The following is an 18,822-nucleotide window of genomic DNA, read 5'->3' as shown; positions in this document are numbered from 1 at the left end:
GTGCTTTCCAAAATAGATTGCTTCCCATCGGACCCTCCTTCCTTCCTGTGGGACAGCACGTGGCTGGTGGAGCAGCTGGTCTCTGTAGGCACGGAAGCCGGCAACCCAGGTCCCTCCTGAGTGGGCCCTCTCAAGGGAATGGGACCAAATTTCAAACACCTCAATAACAACACTGTGCGTTTCTAAGTCATTTCATTTATTGCTCACTGAGTCGTAACCACCTCAGCTCTTTGTGGAAAAACAATGGATGTCCAGAAAATCCTGACACCAGGAGACCCATTGCCTGCATGGTCACAATGTACAAAGGGCAACCCCAGCCAGATAACTGAGAAGCATCATGAATAAGAAGGTAAATGTCTGGCTTTGCGGCCATCCTACAGGACACCAGATCTGGTCACGAAAGAGAAGAATGAAACCCAGAGAAGGCTTTCTAATTTATACTCAGAGGCATTCCCCATCAGAGAATAACAGTTTTCCAGTCTGCCAGTGGTGTTCTTTCTGAAGTGATTGAACCTTGGCTCGGCAAGAGGACTCCAGTGAAAAACAGGAATAGGGAGACTCGCCACACCCAATTTACTCAGTTCGTCCCAAATCGCCAACACCCCACGTCAAAACCCACAATTCAGGCCAACTTCATAAGAAATGTTCATTTATTTCCCTCTCATTCTAGGGTTTGTAATTCTTCTCTTGGATGCCTTTGGGAAAACATTTCATCAAGGTCAGCTGCTATTCAGACATTTTTGCCTAAGAGGATCATCATGCAGGCAAACGAATTCTCTTCCTAAGCTATTATTTTGGCAGCTTGCAAAGAGAACTTGGCTTAACCTTGAGAAACTGTTCTTTGAATGATCAGAAAAAAAGGATGGGGATTCTTCCTTTATCCACCCTCTTTATTCTCGTTCAGATGGCAAACCCGGCTCGCAGTTTTGAAGGTGAAATGAAGGAGGAGTATTTATGTCCGTTATGTATCTTCTACTAACAGTGACTCATTCTGTTTCTGTTCATGTTGCTGCCAATCATGTTCAGCATGATGAACAAATAATGTTTCTTTCTTGATGGAGGTGCTCTACATCTCAGTCATCAAAGATTTCATGGAATATTTATGTGTTGAAGAAATCTAGAATAAATTGGACATTTAGATTTTCCCACTGTCTTCAAGTTTGAATGATGTTCCCACTGCTTCCTATAGGATTATAATTTAGAACATGTACTAAATAGATTATCAGGAAAGAATTTAAAAATCCATCCAGATATCATAACTTACCACAAAATTAAAAGAAAGAAAGAGAAAGAAAGAAAGAAAGAAAGAAAGCAAGCTCATTCACTTCCAAAACCAAGATTAGTCATATGTTAATTTGTGAATCCTCATAAGAAATGTTCATTGTTCAAGAGAGAATCCTCCTCTGGTAGTTGATAAGCAATTCTCCACGGCAGAGAAATCCTGACATTTTTTTCTCATCTCTTGATTGATGTTTTCACTACTTATTCTTCAGGCTATAAGACAGAAGGGAACACAGTCTTACCTTCTTTCATAATTACATATTCCAACCTCCCTCTCTCCTTCCTCCCCCCTTTTCTCTGTCTCAATCTCTCCCCCACATCACTTTAGCCATCAAATTAAAGTAAAGCTGGATTTGTATGATGAATCTTTTATATTCTAAATAACCTGTAAGTATAATAACTCAATTACCAATGTCATCTCCATGTAGGTACAAGAAAATATATGCCTCAGTCTTGTCAATCCAGATACTACATTCATTCTGTAAGTTCTAAAGATGAAATTAACCAATTGGTTTATATTTGTGATGGATTGCATATACCCATCTTTAAGTTTCAGATAGAACGACCTGTAGAACTCTCTTCTTGGGAGGGAGAACAACACTATAGCATTTGGATTTCAAATTACTATTATAAACCTCATTCTCAATTCATTCAGAATTTTCCCTGATAGATATTGATAAACAGGAGAAATGTTTTCTGGTTTTAGTCTCAAAAAGTACTGATTTAAATTAAACAGCCTACTAATTCTTAAAGGTTTTGGGTTTTGTTTTTCTTTATGATAAGAAGATACTACCATTTATTGCATGCCTACCGTGTGTCAAGAATTTCACACTTATTTTACTTCTAACTTAATCCCCACCTTTAATTTGGATGTCATTTCTTCCCATTTTAATGATGATAACACTGAGGCTTCAATTGGCTAAGTGAATCACACATGTTCATACAGCTGCTTGCGGGGGGGGGGGGTGGTGCTGAACCCCAGGAAAGATCAGAATCAAAAGGCAAAAGGCTTGTTGCCATCCTGTGCAGGGAATTTCTCTCACAGCATTGAACATGTCCTCTGGCTGCAACGAGGCTGCCAGAACAGTCTCGGCCTGTAGTTTACAATTATCCCTAAAGCTGTTTCTTAGAGGAGATGGTGTCAGAAACGCTGGAGCAGGTTAGAATCCTTGCATAGATTTTCCTATCCCTCTTTATTAAGAGCTAAATATGAGAGTGGAAATCAGGTAAATGAAGATTCACAAGCTACAAAGGAAAATTCTATCACTCACCTAGAAGCACACGGCATATCGTGAAATTCTATTTTCAAAAAAAAAAAAAAAAATGCTGTCATAGAACATTCTTAGGATCCGAATAAGTGTTTGAATGTTGTTGTAGAAGACAGACCAAAAGAAAATGGAAACTACATGTATTTCTGGGTAAAAAAAGATAGCTTTGGAATTTTGCCTTGGAATGACCCTGGTAAGCACAGCCACTTTTAAATGGTTGTTATAAAAAGAAAAATCTTGTTTTGGAATCTCATATTTGATATCTGCACCATCTGGTCATGACCTGAGGAAATTCTACAATCCTTGTCATTTTCATGTATTAATGTGACATAAGGTTGAAAGTTTTCACTAAGCAAACAAGCATAATCTCATTTTTATAAACTGCAAAGATGAACACTTTTCAGAATAAAATGAGTTTGAAGTGCAGCACCGCCGTGTAATAGTGCAAAGACCAAACACATACGCAGCTGAGCGGCCGTAGTTATGATTACATCATTAAAGGAGACTAGAAGAGACGTGGGTGTTTTTTTTTTTTAAACTTATAGTAAAAGTGGTATATTAAGAACTTAATCCCATAAGGAGCAAAAATATCCCCTCTTCCTTTTTATAGTCAGAATAATTATTCAGACCCTCTCTGAACACAGAAGTAATGACAAATTAAAATGTCTTTCAATTCCATATAGCTTTTATAATTATTCATCCGTTACTCTTATTATTGCTGAAAAGCCTCCTTCATATTTTAGACAGCATCCCATTTGATACAAAAGAACACGGACAATTTTACTGCTATTAATAAATATGCAGCCATCCAATCCAAGATGAAAATTCTTTTTCATCTGAGAGATAAGCTGCATAATTCATGTATTTTCAGAAATTTCTTTAAATAGAAATTGAAGAAAGGCATAGGGAAAAAGAATTCATTATATAGTTGCCATTTGTGGTGAGGGACAGTGTCTGTTCTCACAGAGTCTGAGAGTTAATTCAATTTGAAGAGAATTTCAATTGCCCTGTATATGTACCAACATACTCATAGAGCCGACTTTAGTTTTGACATCTATCATCATAAAAATGATATAACATAGCTGCCACTTGACTTAAAAAAATGTAACAGAAGATTACTAGGTACTTTTCTTCAGGTCTTGGAATGCAGTTAGAAAAACTTCACAGCAATTTGGAATGGGTGCCTCGCTTTCCAAAAAGAGAACTGTCCATGTCAGTGAAGCATGGGGCTCCATCTGACTTCCGTGAGTTCCAGCCCCTGTAGGAAGGAGTTCCTGACACATGGAGATGGCCTTGCAGGGTAGGCCCGCATTCCCAAGACCCCATGCAAATGAGAAGCACTCTTGCAGGACCAGTTAAGTAAAAAAAGCTTCTGTTTGTACTAGTTGTCTTTTTGCCCATTCAGACCTGGAAGGTTCAGAGGGGGTGGTGTTCCAGACTGGGTCTGAGTGTAGCCTTATGTACACTGGTAAGGATTTCTTTCATTCTTTTGTTTTCATGTGAAGTATAGTTGACACACAATGCTACATTAGTTTCAGGTGTACAACTTAGCCATTCAACCCCTCTCCACATTATGCTACGCTCCCCAGCTCCCCACAGTGCAGCTACCATCTGTCACTGTACAACGCTATTACAATACCATTTACTATATTCACCATGCTCTACCTTTCAGCCCCATGATTTATTTAGTCCATACCTGGACGCCTGTATCTCCCACTTGCCTCCACCCATCTTGCCCCTTTTCCCTCTACCTTCCCCTCTGACAACCACCAGTTTGTTCTCTGAGTTTACGGTTCTGCTTCTGCTTTTTAAAACATTTCTTTGGGGCACCTGGGTGGCTCAGTCGGTTAAGCGTCCAACTTCAACTCAGGTCATGATCTCACAGTTCATGAGTTCGAGCCCCACATCAGGCTCTCTTTTGTCAGCACAGAGCCTTCTGTCTCCCTCTCCCTTTGCCTCTCCCCCACCCATGCACACACACACACACACACACACACACACACACACTCTCTCTCTCTCTCTCTCTCTCAAAATAAATAAACATTAAAAAATATTTCTTTGTTCATTTGTGTTTTAGATTCCACATATAAGTGAAATCACATGGGGGTATTTGTCTTTTCTGTCAGAATTATTTCAATAAGCAATACCTCTAGGTTCAACTATATTGTCACAAATGGCAAGATCTCCTTCTTTTTACCTAGAAAAGAATTTTCAATACCAAAATTGAACTGTTCTCACTATGGAAGATGACCAGAAACATGTGCAGTCTTTCTGAGATGTTATCAAGGTCAGGGAAAGGGGTGTGGAATGTGTTCTGAGCAGTGTTTGGAGATGGTTACTGGAGAAAAATTGATGTGACTACCTCACATGAAATGTAAACTATTCAACAAACCAATTAAAAAACTAAGCAGAGTATCCTTAGTCATAATGAAGCCTGGTTTCTGACACCTAGACAGCAAGTTTACAGGGAAATAAGAAATGAAATCATGAAATCATGGACCACGGCTTCTACAAAATGATGGGGCCAGAATGAGTTAGGTTTGTTGGATGAGGAGGAGCTATGTTCCAGACATTTTCCACACACATGTTGTTGAATAATCATGACTTTGATATGCTGCCTGAGATGTTCAATCTGCGGCCTGAGATGTGCCATGAATGACATCTGAGCACTGTCAACTTTGCTCAGTTTATCACCATAGGGCAAAGATAAACCAAATTAAACTAGATTTCCCAAATCAAGCCTCCCTCAATTTTGATTCTTTCCTTTCTTGCATTCCCTAACTTGGCAAACAAGAACTCAAGGAGGAAATTCAGTGTCTCCCTGGCCCATTTCTTTTTCTCCCCCACCCCATAACAAATCAACCACAAGTCTTACTGGCCTCCTATTTTACTCTGAAATATGGCATGTCCTCTGCACCTCCCACCCATGGCCTCTTCCGGGCCCTTGACATTACACTCGGCTTCTATCTGGCACCTTTGCAACCAGCTCTGCTGTGTCATCACACAGGTGTTACAGTGTTTCACTAGGTTCCTACTGGAGAAAAATGTAATAAACAAAAGTCATTTGTGATATGGCCAGGGCTTCTCCTCCAGCTCGATCTTTTCATCAATGACCCCGTAATCATTCTAAAATCCCATCACGGACGTTTCTGAACCTGCCACACTCCCATGTGCTTTTACAGTTTGTATAAGTGCTTCCTTCTGCCTGGGAGCTCATCCTTCACTCCTAGCCTTGCCCAGATTTCCCCATTCCTTTTAGTGGAAGCATGCTTCCTTTAAATATCCTTCCTCTAACTTACCCTGCCCCAACCAAATGCATTTGGAATATTTTGAGCCGCCACTAGGGAGTAGAGAACAAAACCTCAAGAAAATGCCCAAGCCACAGCAAGTGGTCAGTAAACTGCTGTGCCAAAGGATGCAGCGTGTCCTGCTTCTGAGAGTCGTGAATGGCAGGGAATGAGGTGGGTTGCAGAAGAAAGAGGAGAAGAGAAAAAATGTGGGAGAAAAGATGAAGCATGGAGAGAACGGAACAAGGAAAATGGACTTTTGGGCATGGTGCTACCTCTGTGTGATGCCCAAATCTTTGAAATTTGTCTAAACAAATAAAATACTTGCAAAATGTTAGTTGTTAGTGGAAGTTTATGTAGTCTGAGTGATAGGGGTGGGGGTGGAGGGGAGAAGCACTCAAAGTTACAGGGGGAGAAAGATGTAGAAAGACCATAAGACACCAGGAGTTAAAAACACTGGCAGGATGAATTTCTCCAAATCCTTCTTGGAAAAACAAATCCTGTGTATCTATAACCCACTGAATAAATAAATCATTTAAGATTCAAGAATCAGGCTAATTCAGAGAAAAGTCAGCTATTACGAACATTCAAGAAACTGTGAATATTCAGAAGTACAGGATATTTAAAATGAATGCAGGTCTATTACTTCCTAATACACATAGACTAGCAAAATTGACAAGAATGATTTGTAATTAACTTACCAAAACACCTAAGAAAACAAGCCTCCTCTGTTTATATAGAATTTGCATTGTTTATATGCAAATGAACGCTCCCGAAGTACTTGAGAACAATTTATTCCCTTAAGAAGGCAAATATTCTCTCTATAATCTTGTTTACACTATTCATTTGCTTTGCAAAACATTTTTTATGAAATCACAAAATAATGAAATGTGAGAGTTCGAAGGACCCCAGGGATCATATAGGAAAATCCAAAGTACTCATTTTATAGATGAAAAATTCAACAGAACCCCTGACACACTCATTTACCCCTAGCATTTCTGAGGCCTGCATGCTCACATCCCAATCCCCCTAATTTGGGGGACTCCATTCTTTCTACGATGGGGTGCTAGCCACAACTGAGGCAGATGCAAGAACAAGGAAGTTACAAAGTGTTAGTTAGGCTTTCGGGCATCACCAGGACCCATCAGCCTCCTAGATCTAGGTAAGAGTCCAGTACCCCTTTTCCATTCACTTATAGATTGGGAGGCCTGGTTAGTCTCAGTTTGCTTCTAAGCCTCACTAAGCTCCTACTCTGTCTCCTGCAAGAAATCTCTCCTGACTCCCGCTTCCCTACCCATCCTAGTTAGGACCCATCCCAAGTGCTTTCTTCTATTGTTTCTGTAACCACATCATATTGCCATCTTGTGTTTACTATCTGTCCTCCCTCCAGAGAAGCCTGGGACTTCTGTATTTTCAATGCTCGCAATAAGTGCTGACAAAGTCAAAGCTTATCCTTCTCCAAAGAAACACATGAGACCAGAGAAGGAATCAATTGGTACATTGGGAAAAAGCCTAACTCCCAGCTACTACATTCCTCAGTTCCTGCTCTATCTTGGGCAAATCCATTTCCAGCCTTCATTCACAGATAAGAAAAACAATTAAGAATTCAAAGCATCTCTATTCTTATCTCTGTCTTCTAGTCTTACAGGTTCGAAGGGCTTGTGATTTAAAGTCAGAAAACTTGATTTTAAACTCCAACACTATTGCTAGTTGGATATTTATGTACTGTGTTTTTACGTTATTGGTTTCAGTTTATCCATCAATAAAACAAAGACATCCATAATATCTTTCCTATAGGAGTGTCATGAGAACTAAATGAGATAATACATATGAATATGTCCAGTAACTACAAAAAATTTAGAGATTTTTCTCTTTACCCTTGCTCCTAATCACTTGAAAATAAATTTCTGATGTAGCTGCTATATCTACTATATAATAAGAAATTGTTTGTTTGTTTGTTTGTTTGTTTTTTTGTCCCAGCTTCTTGGGGTGGAGATTCAAAGCCCTTGGAATTTTCCACTTATTAGGAGTACCTTTGGTTTTTGGTTTTTGGTTTTGGTTTTGGTTTTTAACATTTACAAAGTGACATTTGGCTTTTTTCCCTGTGTTTATTTATTTTTAATTGAAGTATAATTGATGTACAATGTTATATTAGTTTCAGGTGTAAAGCATAGTGATTTCAGCAGTATATACATCACGAAATACTCACCATGATAAAAACAGTTACCTTTTGTCACCACATAAAGTATACTCAACTAATGTATGACAAAGGAGGCAATAGCATTACCGTGGGGAAGAACAAAGCTGGAGGTATCACAATTTCAGATTTCAAGATATATTACAAAGCTGTAGTAAACAAAATAGTATGTTACTGGCACAAAATATAGACACACAGAGCAATGGAACAGAATAGAGAGTCCAGAAATAAACCCACACTTATGGTCACTTAATCCATGGCAAAGGCGACAGGACATATAGTGGGAAAAAGTCTTTTCAACAAATGGTGTTGGGAAAACTGGACAGCTATATGCAAAAGAATGAAACTGGACCACTTTCTTACACCATACACAAAAATAAACTCAAAATAGATTAAAGACCTAAATGTGACACCAGAAACCATAAAACTCCCAGAAAAAAAAAAAAAAAAGGCAGTAACCATGTTGACATCAGCCATAGAAACATTTTTCTGGATCTGTTTCCTCAGGCAAGGGAAACAAAAGCAAAAATAAAACAATTGGGACTACATCAAACTAAAAAGCTTTTGCACAGGAAGAAAGCCATCAATGAAATGATAGGAGTGCCTTTGTTATTCTTGGTGGGCTCTGACAGCTCATGCTAATGAGGTGACTCATGGTAAGTCCCTACATAATTTTAAGATGAAGGCTGGCCATGCCGGAAAGATCCACCATGTGATTAGAGGGGTTGAGGCTTTGAGCCAAATGATATTGTCATGACCTCTGCAGAGGGGAGGAGGACTGTAGAGTTCAGTGATGTGGCCAATGATTTAATCAATCGTGTCTAAGTAACGAATCCACAATAGAAATTCTGGACACTGAAGTTGTCAGAGAGTGAGCTCTACCATCAAATGACAGACCTCAAATCCAAGATCTAGCACTTAGTAGCTCTGTGGTCTTTACTTCAGTCTCCTGATCCATTAGATGGGGATGATATAATAATAGTAGAGATTTCACAGGCTGCTATGGAGATGAAATGAGTTAGTACATACTATATACTCGTCCATATGGAACAACAAATCAGTGTTATCTCTTACTATAATTATTAGTACTAGTATCACTTGGCTACATGGGCCTCTGCATTAGGCTAAGTAGATTTCTGTATCTTCTGTAATTGGCAGAAAGAAAGGATGTTGAAGTGAGATATGCTTTCTCACTACCTACCCAAGGGCAGCTTTAGTTCTACATGTTTCCAGGTGAAGAATCATGGAAAACAATGGCATATAGCACAAAGATAGTGGGGGTGGGATGAATGCTAATATTTGATGGGTGCACAATGTTCCCTCCTGCCAAAAAAAAAAAAAAAGGCTAAGATTGTGCAGACTATACTGTCCACTATCATACCCAGTCTACAGGTGACTATTTAAATATAAAATAATTAAAACTGCATACAATTAAAAATTCAGTTCCTCAGTCACACTGGCCACATTTCAAGTACTCCATAGGCACACGTAGCTAGTAGCTACTGCACTGTATAGAATAGATACAAATCATTTCCATCATCACAGGGGATTCTACCAGACAGTGCTGGTCTAGAACCACCAAAAGTATTTGAAATCAGATATGTTTTGAAATACAAACCATATTTCTTTTATATGTTCTTTTATGTATATTTATATATAGATACATATATACACAATTATGTTATATATATTTTATATAATTGAATTATAATTAATATACAGTAGTATATTAGTTTCAGGTATACAATACAATTCTATACATACTCGGTGCTCATGATAAGTGTACTCTTAATCCCCCTCACCTATCCATCCATCTTCTCACCCACATCCCTCTGGCAACCACCAGTTTATAATCTATATTTAAAAGTCTTATTTTTTTTGTCTCTGTTTTCCATTGTTCATTTATTTTGTTTCTTAAGTTCCACATACACATGAAAGCACATGGTATTTGTCTTTCTCTGACTATTTCACTTATGTAGCATTATACCCTCCAGATGCACCTGTATTGTTGCAAATGACAAGATTTCATTCTTTTCCATGGTTTTGCATCTTCCTTATCCATTCATCTATGGAATTTTTTATTTTTTATCTTTTTAGGAACCTCCACACTGTTTTCCACAGTGGCTACACCGGTTTACATTCCCACTAACAGTGCCTGAGGGTTCCTTTTCCTCCATAGCCTCACTGACATTTGTTGCTGTTGTTATTGTTCCTGTGTTTTTCATTTTAGTCACTCTGACAGGTGTGAGGTGATATTTCATTGTTGTTTTTATTTAATGCTTATTTATTTTTGAGCGAGTGGGGGAGGGGCAAAGAGAGAGGGGACAGAGGATCCACAGTGGGCTCTCTGTCGCTGACAGCCGACAGCCTGATGTGGGGCTCAAACTCACAAACCATGAGATTATAACCTGAGCTGAAGTCATATGCTCAACCAACTGAGCCACCCAGGCACCCCATTCATTGTGTTTTGATTTGCATCCCTGATGATTTAGTGATGTTGAGCATCTTTTCACATATCTTTGGTCATCTGCATGTCTTTTTGGGAAAAATGTCTATTTGTGTCCTTGCCTATTTTTAATTGGATCGTTTGTGGGATTTTTGGTGTTACTGTAGAAGTTCTTTGTATGTTTTAGATATTAACCCCTTATCAGATATGTCATTTGTAAATATCTTCTCCTATTCAGTAGATTGCCCTTTTGTTTTGTTGATGGTTTCCTTCACTAGGCAAAAGCTTTTTATTTTGGTATAGTCCAAATAGTTTAACTTTGTTTTTGTTTCCCTTGCCAAAGGAGACATATCTAAAAAAAATGTTTCTATGACTAGTGTAAAAGTGGTTACTGCCTATGTTTTCTTCTGGGAATTTTATGGTTTTGGGCCTCACATTTAGGTCTTTAATCTATTTTGAGTGTGTGTGTGTGTGTGTGTGTGTGTGTGTGGTATAAGAAAGTTGTCTAATTCTTTTGCAGGTAGCTGTCCGGTTTTCCCAACACCATTTGTTGAAGAGAACTTTTCCCATTGTATATTCTTGGCTCCTTTGTTGTAGATTAATGGATCATAAAGGTGTGGGCTTATTTCTTGGCTTTCTAATCCATTCTGTTGATCTATGTGTCTATTTTTGTGATAGTATCATACTGTTTTGATTACTACAGCTCTGTAGCATATCTTTAAATCTGGAATTGTGATACCTCCAGTTTTGTTCTTCTTTTTCAGTATTGCTTTGGCTTTTTGAGGTCTTTTGTGGTTCCATACAAATTTCAGGATTATTTAGGTGTGCCTGGGTGGCTCAGTCAGTTAAGCTCCGACTTTGGCTCAGGTCATGATCTCACAGTTCATGGGTTTGACCCCCATGTCAGGTTCTGTGCTGATAGCTCAGAGCCTGGAGCCTGCTTCAGATTCTCTGTCTCTCTCTCCTCCTGCCCCTCATCCACTCATGCTCTGTCTCTCTCAAAAATAAACAAACATTAAAAAAAGTTTTTTTAATTTAAAATTCAAATTTCGGGAGTCCGGAAGATGGCGGCGTAGGAGGATGCTGGGCTCACCGCGCGTCCTGCTGATCACTTAGATTCCACCTACACCTGCCTAAAGAACCCAGAAAACCGCCAGATGATTAGCAGAACGGAGTCTCCGGAGCCAAGTGCAGACGAGAGGCCCACGGAAGAGGGTAGGAAGGGCGGCAAGGCGGTGCGCGCTCCACGGACTGGCGGGAGGGAGCCGGGGCGGAGGGGCGGCTCGCCGGCCAAGCGGAGCCCCCGAGTCTGGCTGGCAAAAGCGGAGGGGCCGGACAGACTGTGTTCCAACAGCAAGCGCGACTTAGCGTCTGGGAGGTCATAAGTTAAAAGCTCTGCTCAGAAAGCGGGAAGGCTGGAGGACAAAGGGAGGGAGAGCTGCTGAGCCCCCGGACGGCAGAGCTCAGCTTGGCGGGGAACAAAGGCGCTCGCCAGCGCCATCTCCCCCGCCCATCCCCCAGCCAAAATCCCAAAGGGAACCAGTTCCTGCCAGGGAACTTGCTCGCTCCGCGCAAACACCCAACTCTGTGCATCTGCGCAGCCAAACCTCTGGCAGCGGATCTGACTCCCTCTCGCTGCCACAGGGCCCCTCCTGAAGTGGATCACCTAAGGAGAAGTGAGCTAAGCCTGCCCCTCCAGCCCCCGTGCACCTTGCCTACCCACCCCAGCTAATACGCCAGATCCCCAGCAACACAAGCCTGGCAGTGTGCAAGTAGCCCAGACGGGCCACGCCACCCCACAGTGAATCCCGCCCCTAGGAGAGGGGAAGAGAAGGCACACACCAGTTTGACTGTGGCCCCAGCGGTGGGCTGGGGGCAGACATCAGGTCAGACTGCGGCCCCGCCCACCAACTCCAGTTATACACCACAGCACAGGGGAAGTGCCCTGCAGGTCCTCACCACTCCAGGGACTATCCAAAATGACCAAACGGAAGAATTCCCCTCAGAAGAATCTCCAGGAAATAACAACAGCTAATGAACTGATCAAAAAGGATTTAAATAATATAACAGAAAGTGAATTTAGAATAATAGTCATAAAATTAATTGCTGGGCTTGAAAACAGTATACAGGACAGCAGAGAATCTCTTGCCACAGAGATCAAGGGACTAAGGACCAGTCACAAGGAGCTGAAAAACGCTTTAAACGAAATGCAAAACAAAATGGAAACCACGACGGCTCGGCTTGAAGAGGCAGAGGAGAGAATAGGTGAACTAGAAGATAAAGTTATGGAGAAAGAGGAAGCTGAAAGAAAGAGAGATAAAAAAATCCAGGAGTATGAGGGGAAAATTAGAGAACTAAGTGATACACTAAAAAGAAATAATATACGCATAATTGGTATCCCAGAGGAGGAAGAGAGAGGGAAAGGTGCTGAAGGGGTACTTGAAGAAATTATAGCTGAGAACTTCCCTGAACTGGGGAAGGAAAAAGGCATTGAAATCCAAGAGGCACAGAGAACTCCCTTCAGACGTAACTTCAATCGATCTTCTGCACGACATATCATAGTGAAACTGGCAAAATACAAGGATAAAGAGAAAATTCTGAAAGCAGCAAGGGATAAACGTGCCCTCACATATAAAGGGAGACCTATAAGACTCGTGACTGATCTCTCCTTTGAAACTTGGCAGGCCAGAAAGGCTTGGCACGATATCTACAGTGTGTTAAACAGAAAAAATATGCAGCCGAGAATCCTTTATCCAGCAAGTCTGTCATTTAGAATAGAAGGAGAGATAAAGGTCTTCCCAAACAAACAAAAACTGAAGGAATTTGTCACCACGAAACCAGCCCTACAAGAGATCCTAAGGGGGATCCTGTGAGACAAAGTACCAGAGACATCACTACAAGCATAAAACATACAGACATCACAATGACTCTAAACCCGTATCTTTCTATAATAACACTGAATGTAAATGGATTAAATGCGCCAACTAAAAGACATAGAGTATCAGAATGGATAAAAAAACAAGACCCATCTATTTGCTGTCTACAAGAGACTCATTTTAGATCTGAGGACACCTTTAGATTGAGAGTGAGGGGATGGAGAACTATTTATCATGCTACTGGAAGCCAGAAGAAAGCTGGAGTAGCCATACTTATATCAGACAAACTAGACTTTAAATTAAAGGCTGTAACAAGAGATGAAGAAGGGCATTATATAATAATCACAGGGTCTATCCATCAGGAAGAGCTAACTATTATAAATGTCTATGCGCCGAATACCGGAGCCCCCAGATATATAAAACAATTACTCATAAACATAAGCAACCTTATTGATAAGAATGTGGTCATTGCAGGGGACTTTAACACCCCACTTACAGAAATGGATAGATCATCTAGACACACAGTCAATAAAGAAACAAGGGCCCTGAATGATACATTGGATCAGATGGACTTGACAGATATATTTAGAACTCTGCATCCCAAAGCAACAGAATATACTTTCTTCTCGAGTGCACATGGAACATTCTCCAAGATAGATCATATACTGGGTCACAAAACAGCCCTTCATAAGATTACAAGAATTGAAATTATACCATGCATACTTTCAGACCACAATGCTATGAAGCTTGAAATCAACCACAGGAAAAAGTCTGGAAAACCTCCAAAAGCATGGAGGTTAAAGAATACCCTACTAACGAATGAGTGGGTCAACCAGGCAATTAGAGAAGAAATTAAAAAATATATGGAAACAAACAAAAATGAAAATACAACAATCCAAACGCTTTGGGACGCAACGAAGGCAGTCCTGAGAGGAAAATACATTGCAATCCAGGCCTATCTCAAGAAACAAGAAAAATCCCAAATACAAAATCTAACAGCACACCTAAAGGAAATAGAAGCAGAACAGCAAAGGCAGCCTAAACCCAGCAGAAGAAGAGAAATCATAAAGATCAGAGCAGAAATAAACAATATAGAATCTAAAAAAACGGTAGAGCAGATCAACGAAACCAAGAGTTGGTTTTTTGAAAAAATAAACAAAATTGACAAACCTCTAGCCAGGCTTCTCAAAAAGAAAAGGGAGATGACCCAAATAGATAAAATCATGAATGAAAATGGAATGATTACAACCAATCCCTCAGAGATACAAACAATTATCAGGGAATACTATGAAAAATTATATGCCAACAAATTGGACAACCTGGAAGAAATGGACAAATTCCTAAACACCCACACTCTTCCAAAACTCAGTCAGGAGGAAATAGAAAGCTTGAACAGACCCATAACCAGCGAAGAAATTGAATCGGTTATCAAAAATCTCCCAACAAATAAGAGTCCAGGACCAGATGGCTTCCCAGGGGAGTTCTACCAGACGTTTAAAGCAGAGATAATACCTATCCTTCTCAAGCTATTCCAAGAAATAGAAAGGGAAGGAAAACTTCCAGACTCATTCTATGAAGCCAGTATTACTTTGATTCCTAAACCAGACAGAGACCCAGTAAAAAAAGAGAACTACAGGCCAATATCTCTGATGAATATGGATGCAAAAATTCTCAATAAGATACTAGCAAATCGAATTCAACAGCATATAAAAAGAATTATTCACCATGATCAAGTGGGATTCATTCCTGGGATGCAGGGCTGGTTCAACATTCGCAAATCGATCAACGTGATACATCACATTAACAAAAAAAAAGAGAAGAACCATATGATCCTGTCAATCGATGCAGAAAAGGCCTTTGACAAAATCCAGCACCCTTTCTTAATAAAAACCCTTGAGAAAGTCGGGATAGAAGGAACATACTTAAAGATCATAAAGGCCATTTATGAAAAGCCCACAGCTAACATCATCCTCAACGGGGAAAAACTGAGAGCTTTTTCCCTGAGATCAGGAACACGACAGGGATGCCCACTGTCACCGCTGCTATTTAATATAGTGCTGGAAGTTCTAGCATCAGCAATCAGACAACAAAAGGAAATCAAAGGCATCAAAATTGGCAAAGATGAAGTCAAGCTTTCGCTTTTTGCAGATGACATGATATTATACTTGGAAAATCCGATAGACTCCACCAAAAGTCTGCTAGAACTGATACATGAATTCAGCAAAGTTGCAGGATACAAAATCAATGTGCAGAAATCAGTTGCATTCTTATACACTAACAATGAAGCAACAGAAAGACAAATGAAGAAACTGATCCCATTCACAATTGCACCAAGAAGCATAAAATACCTAGGAATAAATCTAACCAAAGATGTAAAAGATCTGTATGCTGAAAACTATAGAAAGCTTATGCAGGTAATTGAAGAAGATATAAAGAAATGGAAAGACATTCCCTGCTCATGGATTGGAAGAATAAATATTGTCAAAATGTCAATACTACCCAAAGCTATCTACACATTCAATGCAATCCCAATCAAAATTGCACCAGCATTCTTCTCGAAACTAGAACAAGCAATCCTAAAATTCATATGGAACCACAAAAGGCCCCGAATAGCCAAAGTAATTTTGAAGAAGAAGACCAAAGCAGGAGGCATCACAATCCCAGACTTTAGCCTCTACTACAGAGCTGTAATCATCAAGACAGCATGGTATTGGCATAAAAACAGACACATAGACCAATGGAATAGAATAGAAACCCCAGAACTAGACCCACAAATGTATGGCCAACTCATCTTTGACAAAGCAGGAAAGAACATCCAATGGAAAAAAGACAGTCTCTTTAACAAATGGTGCTGGGAGAACTGGACAGCAACATGCAGAAGGTTGAAACTAGACCACTTTCTCACACCATTCACAAAAATAAACTCAAAATGGATAAAGGACCTGAATGTGAGACAGGAAACCATCAAAACCTTAGAGGAGAAAGCAGGAAAAGACCTCTCTGACCTCAGCCGTAGCAATCTCTTACTCGGCACATCCCCAAAGGCAAGGGAATTAAAAGCAAAAGTGAATTACTGGGACCTTATGAAGATAAAAAGCTTCTGCACAGCAAAGGAAACAACCAACAAAACTAAAAGGCAACCGACGGAATGGGAAAAGATATTTGCAAATGACACATCGGACAAAGGGCTAGTATCCAAAATCTATAAAGAGCTCATCAAACTCCACACCCGAAAAACAAATAACCCAGTGAAGAAATGGGCAGAAAACATGAATAGACACTTCTCTAAAGAAGACATCCGGATGGCCAACAGGCACATGAAAAGATGTTCAACGTCGCTCCTTATCAGGGAAATACAAATCAAAACCACACTCAGATACCACCTCACGCCAGTCAGAGTGGCCAAAATGAAGAAATCAGGGGACTATAGATGCTGGAGAGGATGTGGAGAAACAGGAACCCTCTTGCACTGTTGGTGGGAATGCAAATTGGTGCAGCCGCTCTGGAAAGCAGTGTGGAGGTTCCTCAGAAAATTAAAAATAGACCTACCCTATGACCCAGCAATAGCACTGCTAGGAATTTATCCAAGGGATACAGGAGTACTGATGCATAGGGGCACTTGTACCCCAATGTTTATAGCAGCACTCTCAACAATAGCCAAATTATGGAAAGAGCCTAAATGTCCATCAACTGATGAATGGATAAAGAAATTGTGGTTTATATACACAATGGAATACTACGTGGCAATGAGAAAAAATGAAATATGGCCTTTTGTAGCAACATGGATGGAACTGGAGAGTGTGATGCTAAGTGAAATAAGCCATACAGAGAAAGACAGATACCATATGGTTTCACTCTTATGTGGATCCTGAGAAACGTAACAGAAACCCATGGGGGAGGGGAAGGGAAAAAAAAAAAAAAGAGGTTAGAGTGGGAGAGAGCCAAAGCATAAGAGATTGTTAAAAACTGAGAACAAACTGAGGGTTGATGGGGGGTGGGAGGGAGGGCAGGGTGGGTGATGGGTATTGAGGAGGGCACCTTTTGGGATGAGCACTGGGTGTTGTATGGAAACCAATTTGACAGTAAATTTCATATATTAAAAAAAAAAAAAAAAAGAGATATGCTCAACATAAGGCAGGATGAAACAACACTGGATGTGGAATTTGTTTTCAAATACTTCAGCAAAAAAACCAAAAAACAAAAGAAACAGAACTAAATGGAAAAATCTTGGTAGTCTTGAATTTGGGTAATGGATCTAAAAGGGTTTATTATATAATTCTCATTACATACATGTGTGTGTTTATAATGGCTCATAAAAATTTTTTTTTAAAATAAAGCCTCTTGAAATACAAAAAAAAAAAATTCAAATTTCATGATTATTAGTTCTAGGTCTGTGAAAACTATTGTTTGTATTTTTATAGAGATTGATTGCATTAAATCTATAGATTGCTTTAGGTAGTATGGACATTTTAACAATATTGGTTCTCCCAATCCATGAGCATGGAATATTTTTCCATTTGCTTATATCATCCTCAATTTCTTTCATCAGAGTTTTATAGTTTTTGGAATACAGGTCTTTCACCTCCTTCGTTCAGTTTACTCCTACATATGTTATTCCTTGGTAGTTCAATTGTAAATGAGATTATTTCAAAATTTCTGTTACTTTATTAGTGTATAGTAATGTAACAGATTTTTGTATGTTGATTTTGTATCCTGTGACTTCACTGAATTCATTAATCAGTTCTAGCAATATTTTAGTGGAGTCTTTACGGTTTTCTATATACAGTATCATGCTATCCACAAATACTGAAAGTTTTACTTCTTCCTTATCAATTTAGATGCCTTTTATTTTTTTCCTGTCTGATTGTTGTGGCTAGGACTTCCAGTACTATGTTGAATAAAAGTGGTGAGAATGGACATCCTTGTCTTATTCCTCATCTTAGAGGAAAAGTTTTCAGTTTTTCACCATTGAGTATGATGTTAGCTATGGGTTTCTCATATACGGCTTTCATTAAATTGAGGTATGTTCCCTCTAATCCTACTTTGTTGAGAGAGTTTATCATGAATGTATCTTGTACTTTGTCAAATGCTCTTTCTGCATCTAGTGAGATATTCATATGGTTTTATATCCTTTATGTTGTTAATGTGATGCATCACATTGGTTGATTTGCAAATATTGAACCACCTTGCATCCCTGGAATAAATCCCACTTAATTGTGGTGAATGATTTTTTAAATGTATTATTGGATTCGGTTTGCTAATATTTTGTTGAAGATTTTGCATCTATGTTCACCAGAGATATTGGCCTTGTAGTTTTCTTTTTTGTAGTGTCTTTATCTGGTTTTGGTATCAGGGTAATGCTGGCCTCATGGAATTATTTTGGAAATTTTCCTTCCTCTTCTAAATTTTGGAATAGTTTGAGCAGAAGAGGTATTAACTCTTTAAATATTTGGTTGAATTCACCTGC

General features: G+C 39.5%; 1 protein-coding gene across 3 annotated transcripts in view; it reads right to left on the bottom strand.

The window, feature by feature from the left end:
* Window positions 1-578: 578 nt before the first annotated feature.
* ZMAT4 (zinc finger matrin-type 4) overlaps window positions 579-18,822 on the bottom strand; it is a 349,139-nt gene continuing 330,895 nt past the window's right edge. For all 3 annotated transcript variants that reach the window (XM_053901051.1, XM_019440710.2, XM_019440708.2), the window contains one exon: window positions 579-1,494. Coding sequence is in view for 2 of the 3 variants with exons in the window: in XM_019440708.2 (XP_019296253.1) it covers window positions 1,479-1,494 (16 nt within the window). In the remaining variant the exon portion in view is untranslated. The remainder of the gene's footprint in view (window positions 1,495-18,822) is intronic.

Source organism: Panthera pardus, unplaced genomic scaffold (genome assembly GCF_024362965.1).
Source record: "Panthera pardus isolate Hobbes unplaced genomic scaffold, ASM2436296v1 HiC_scaffold_13, whole genome shotgun sequence".
NCBI classification, from domain to species: domain Eukaryota; kingdom Metazoa; phylum Chordata; class Mammalia; order Carnivora; family Felidae; genus Panthera; species Panthera pardus.
The sequence above is the reverse complement of the archived record's forward strand: the minus strand, read 5'-3'. Positions and strand labels throughout refer to the sequence as shown.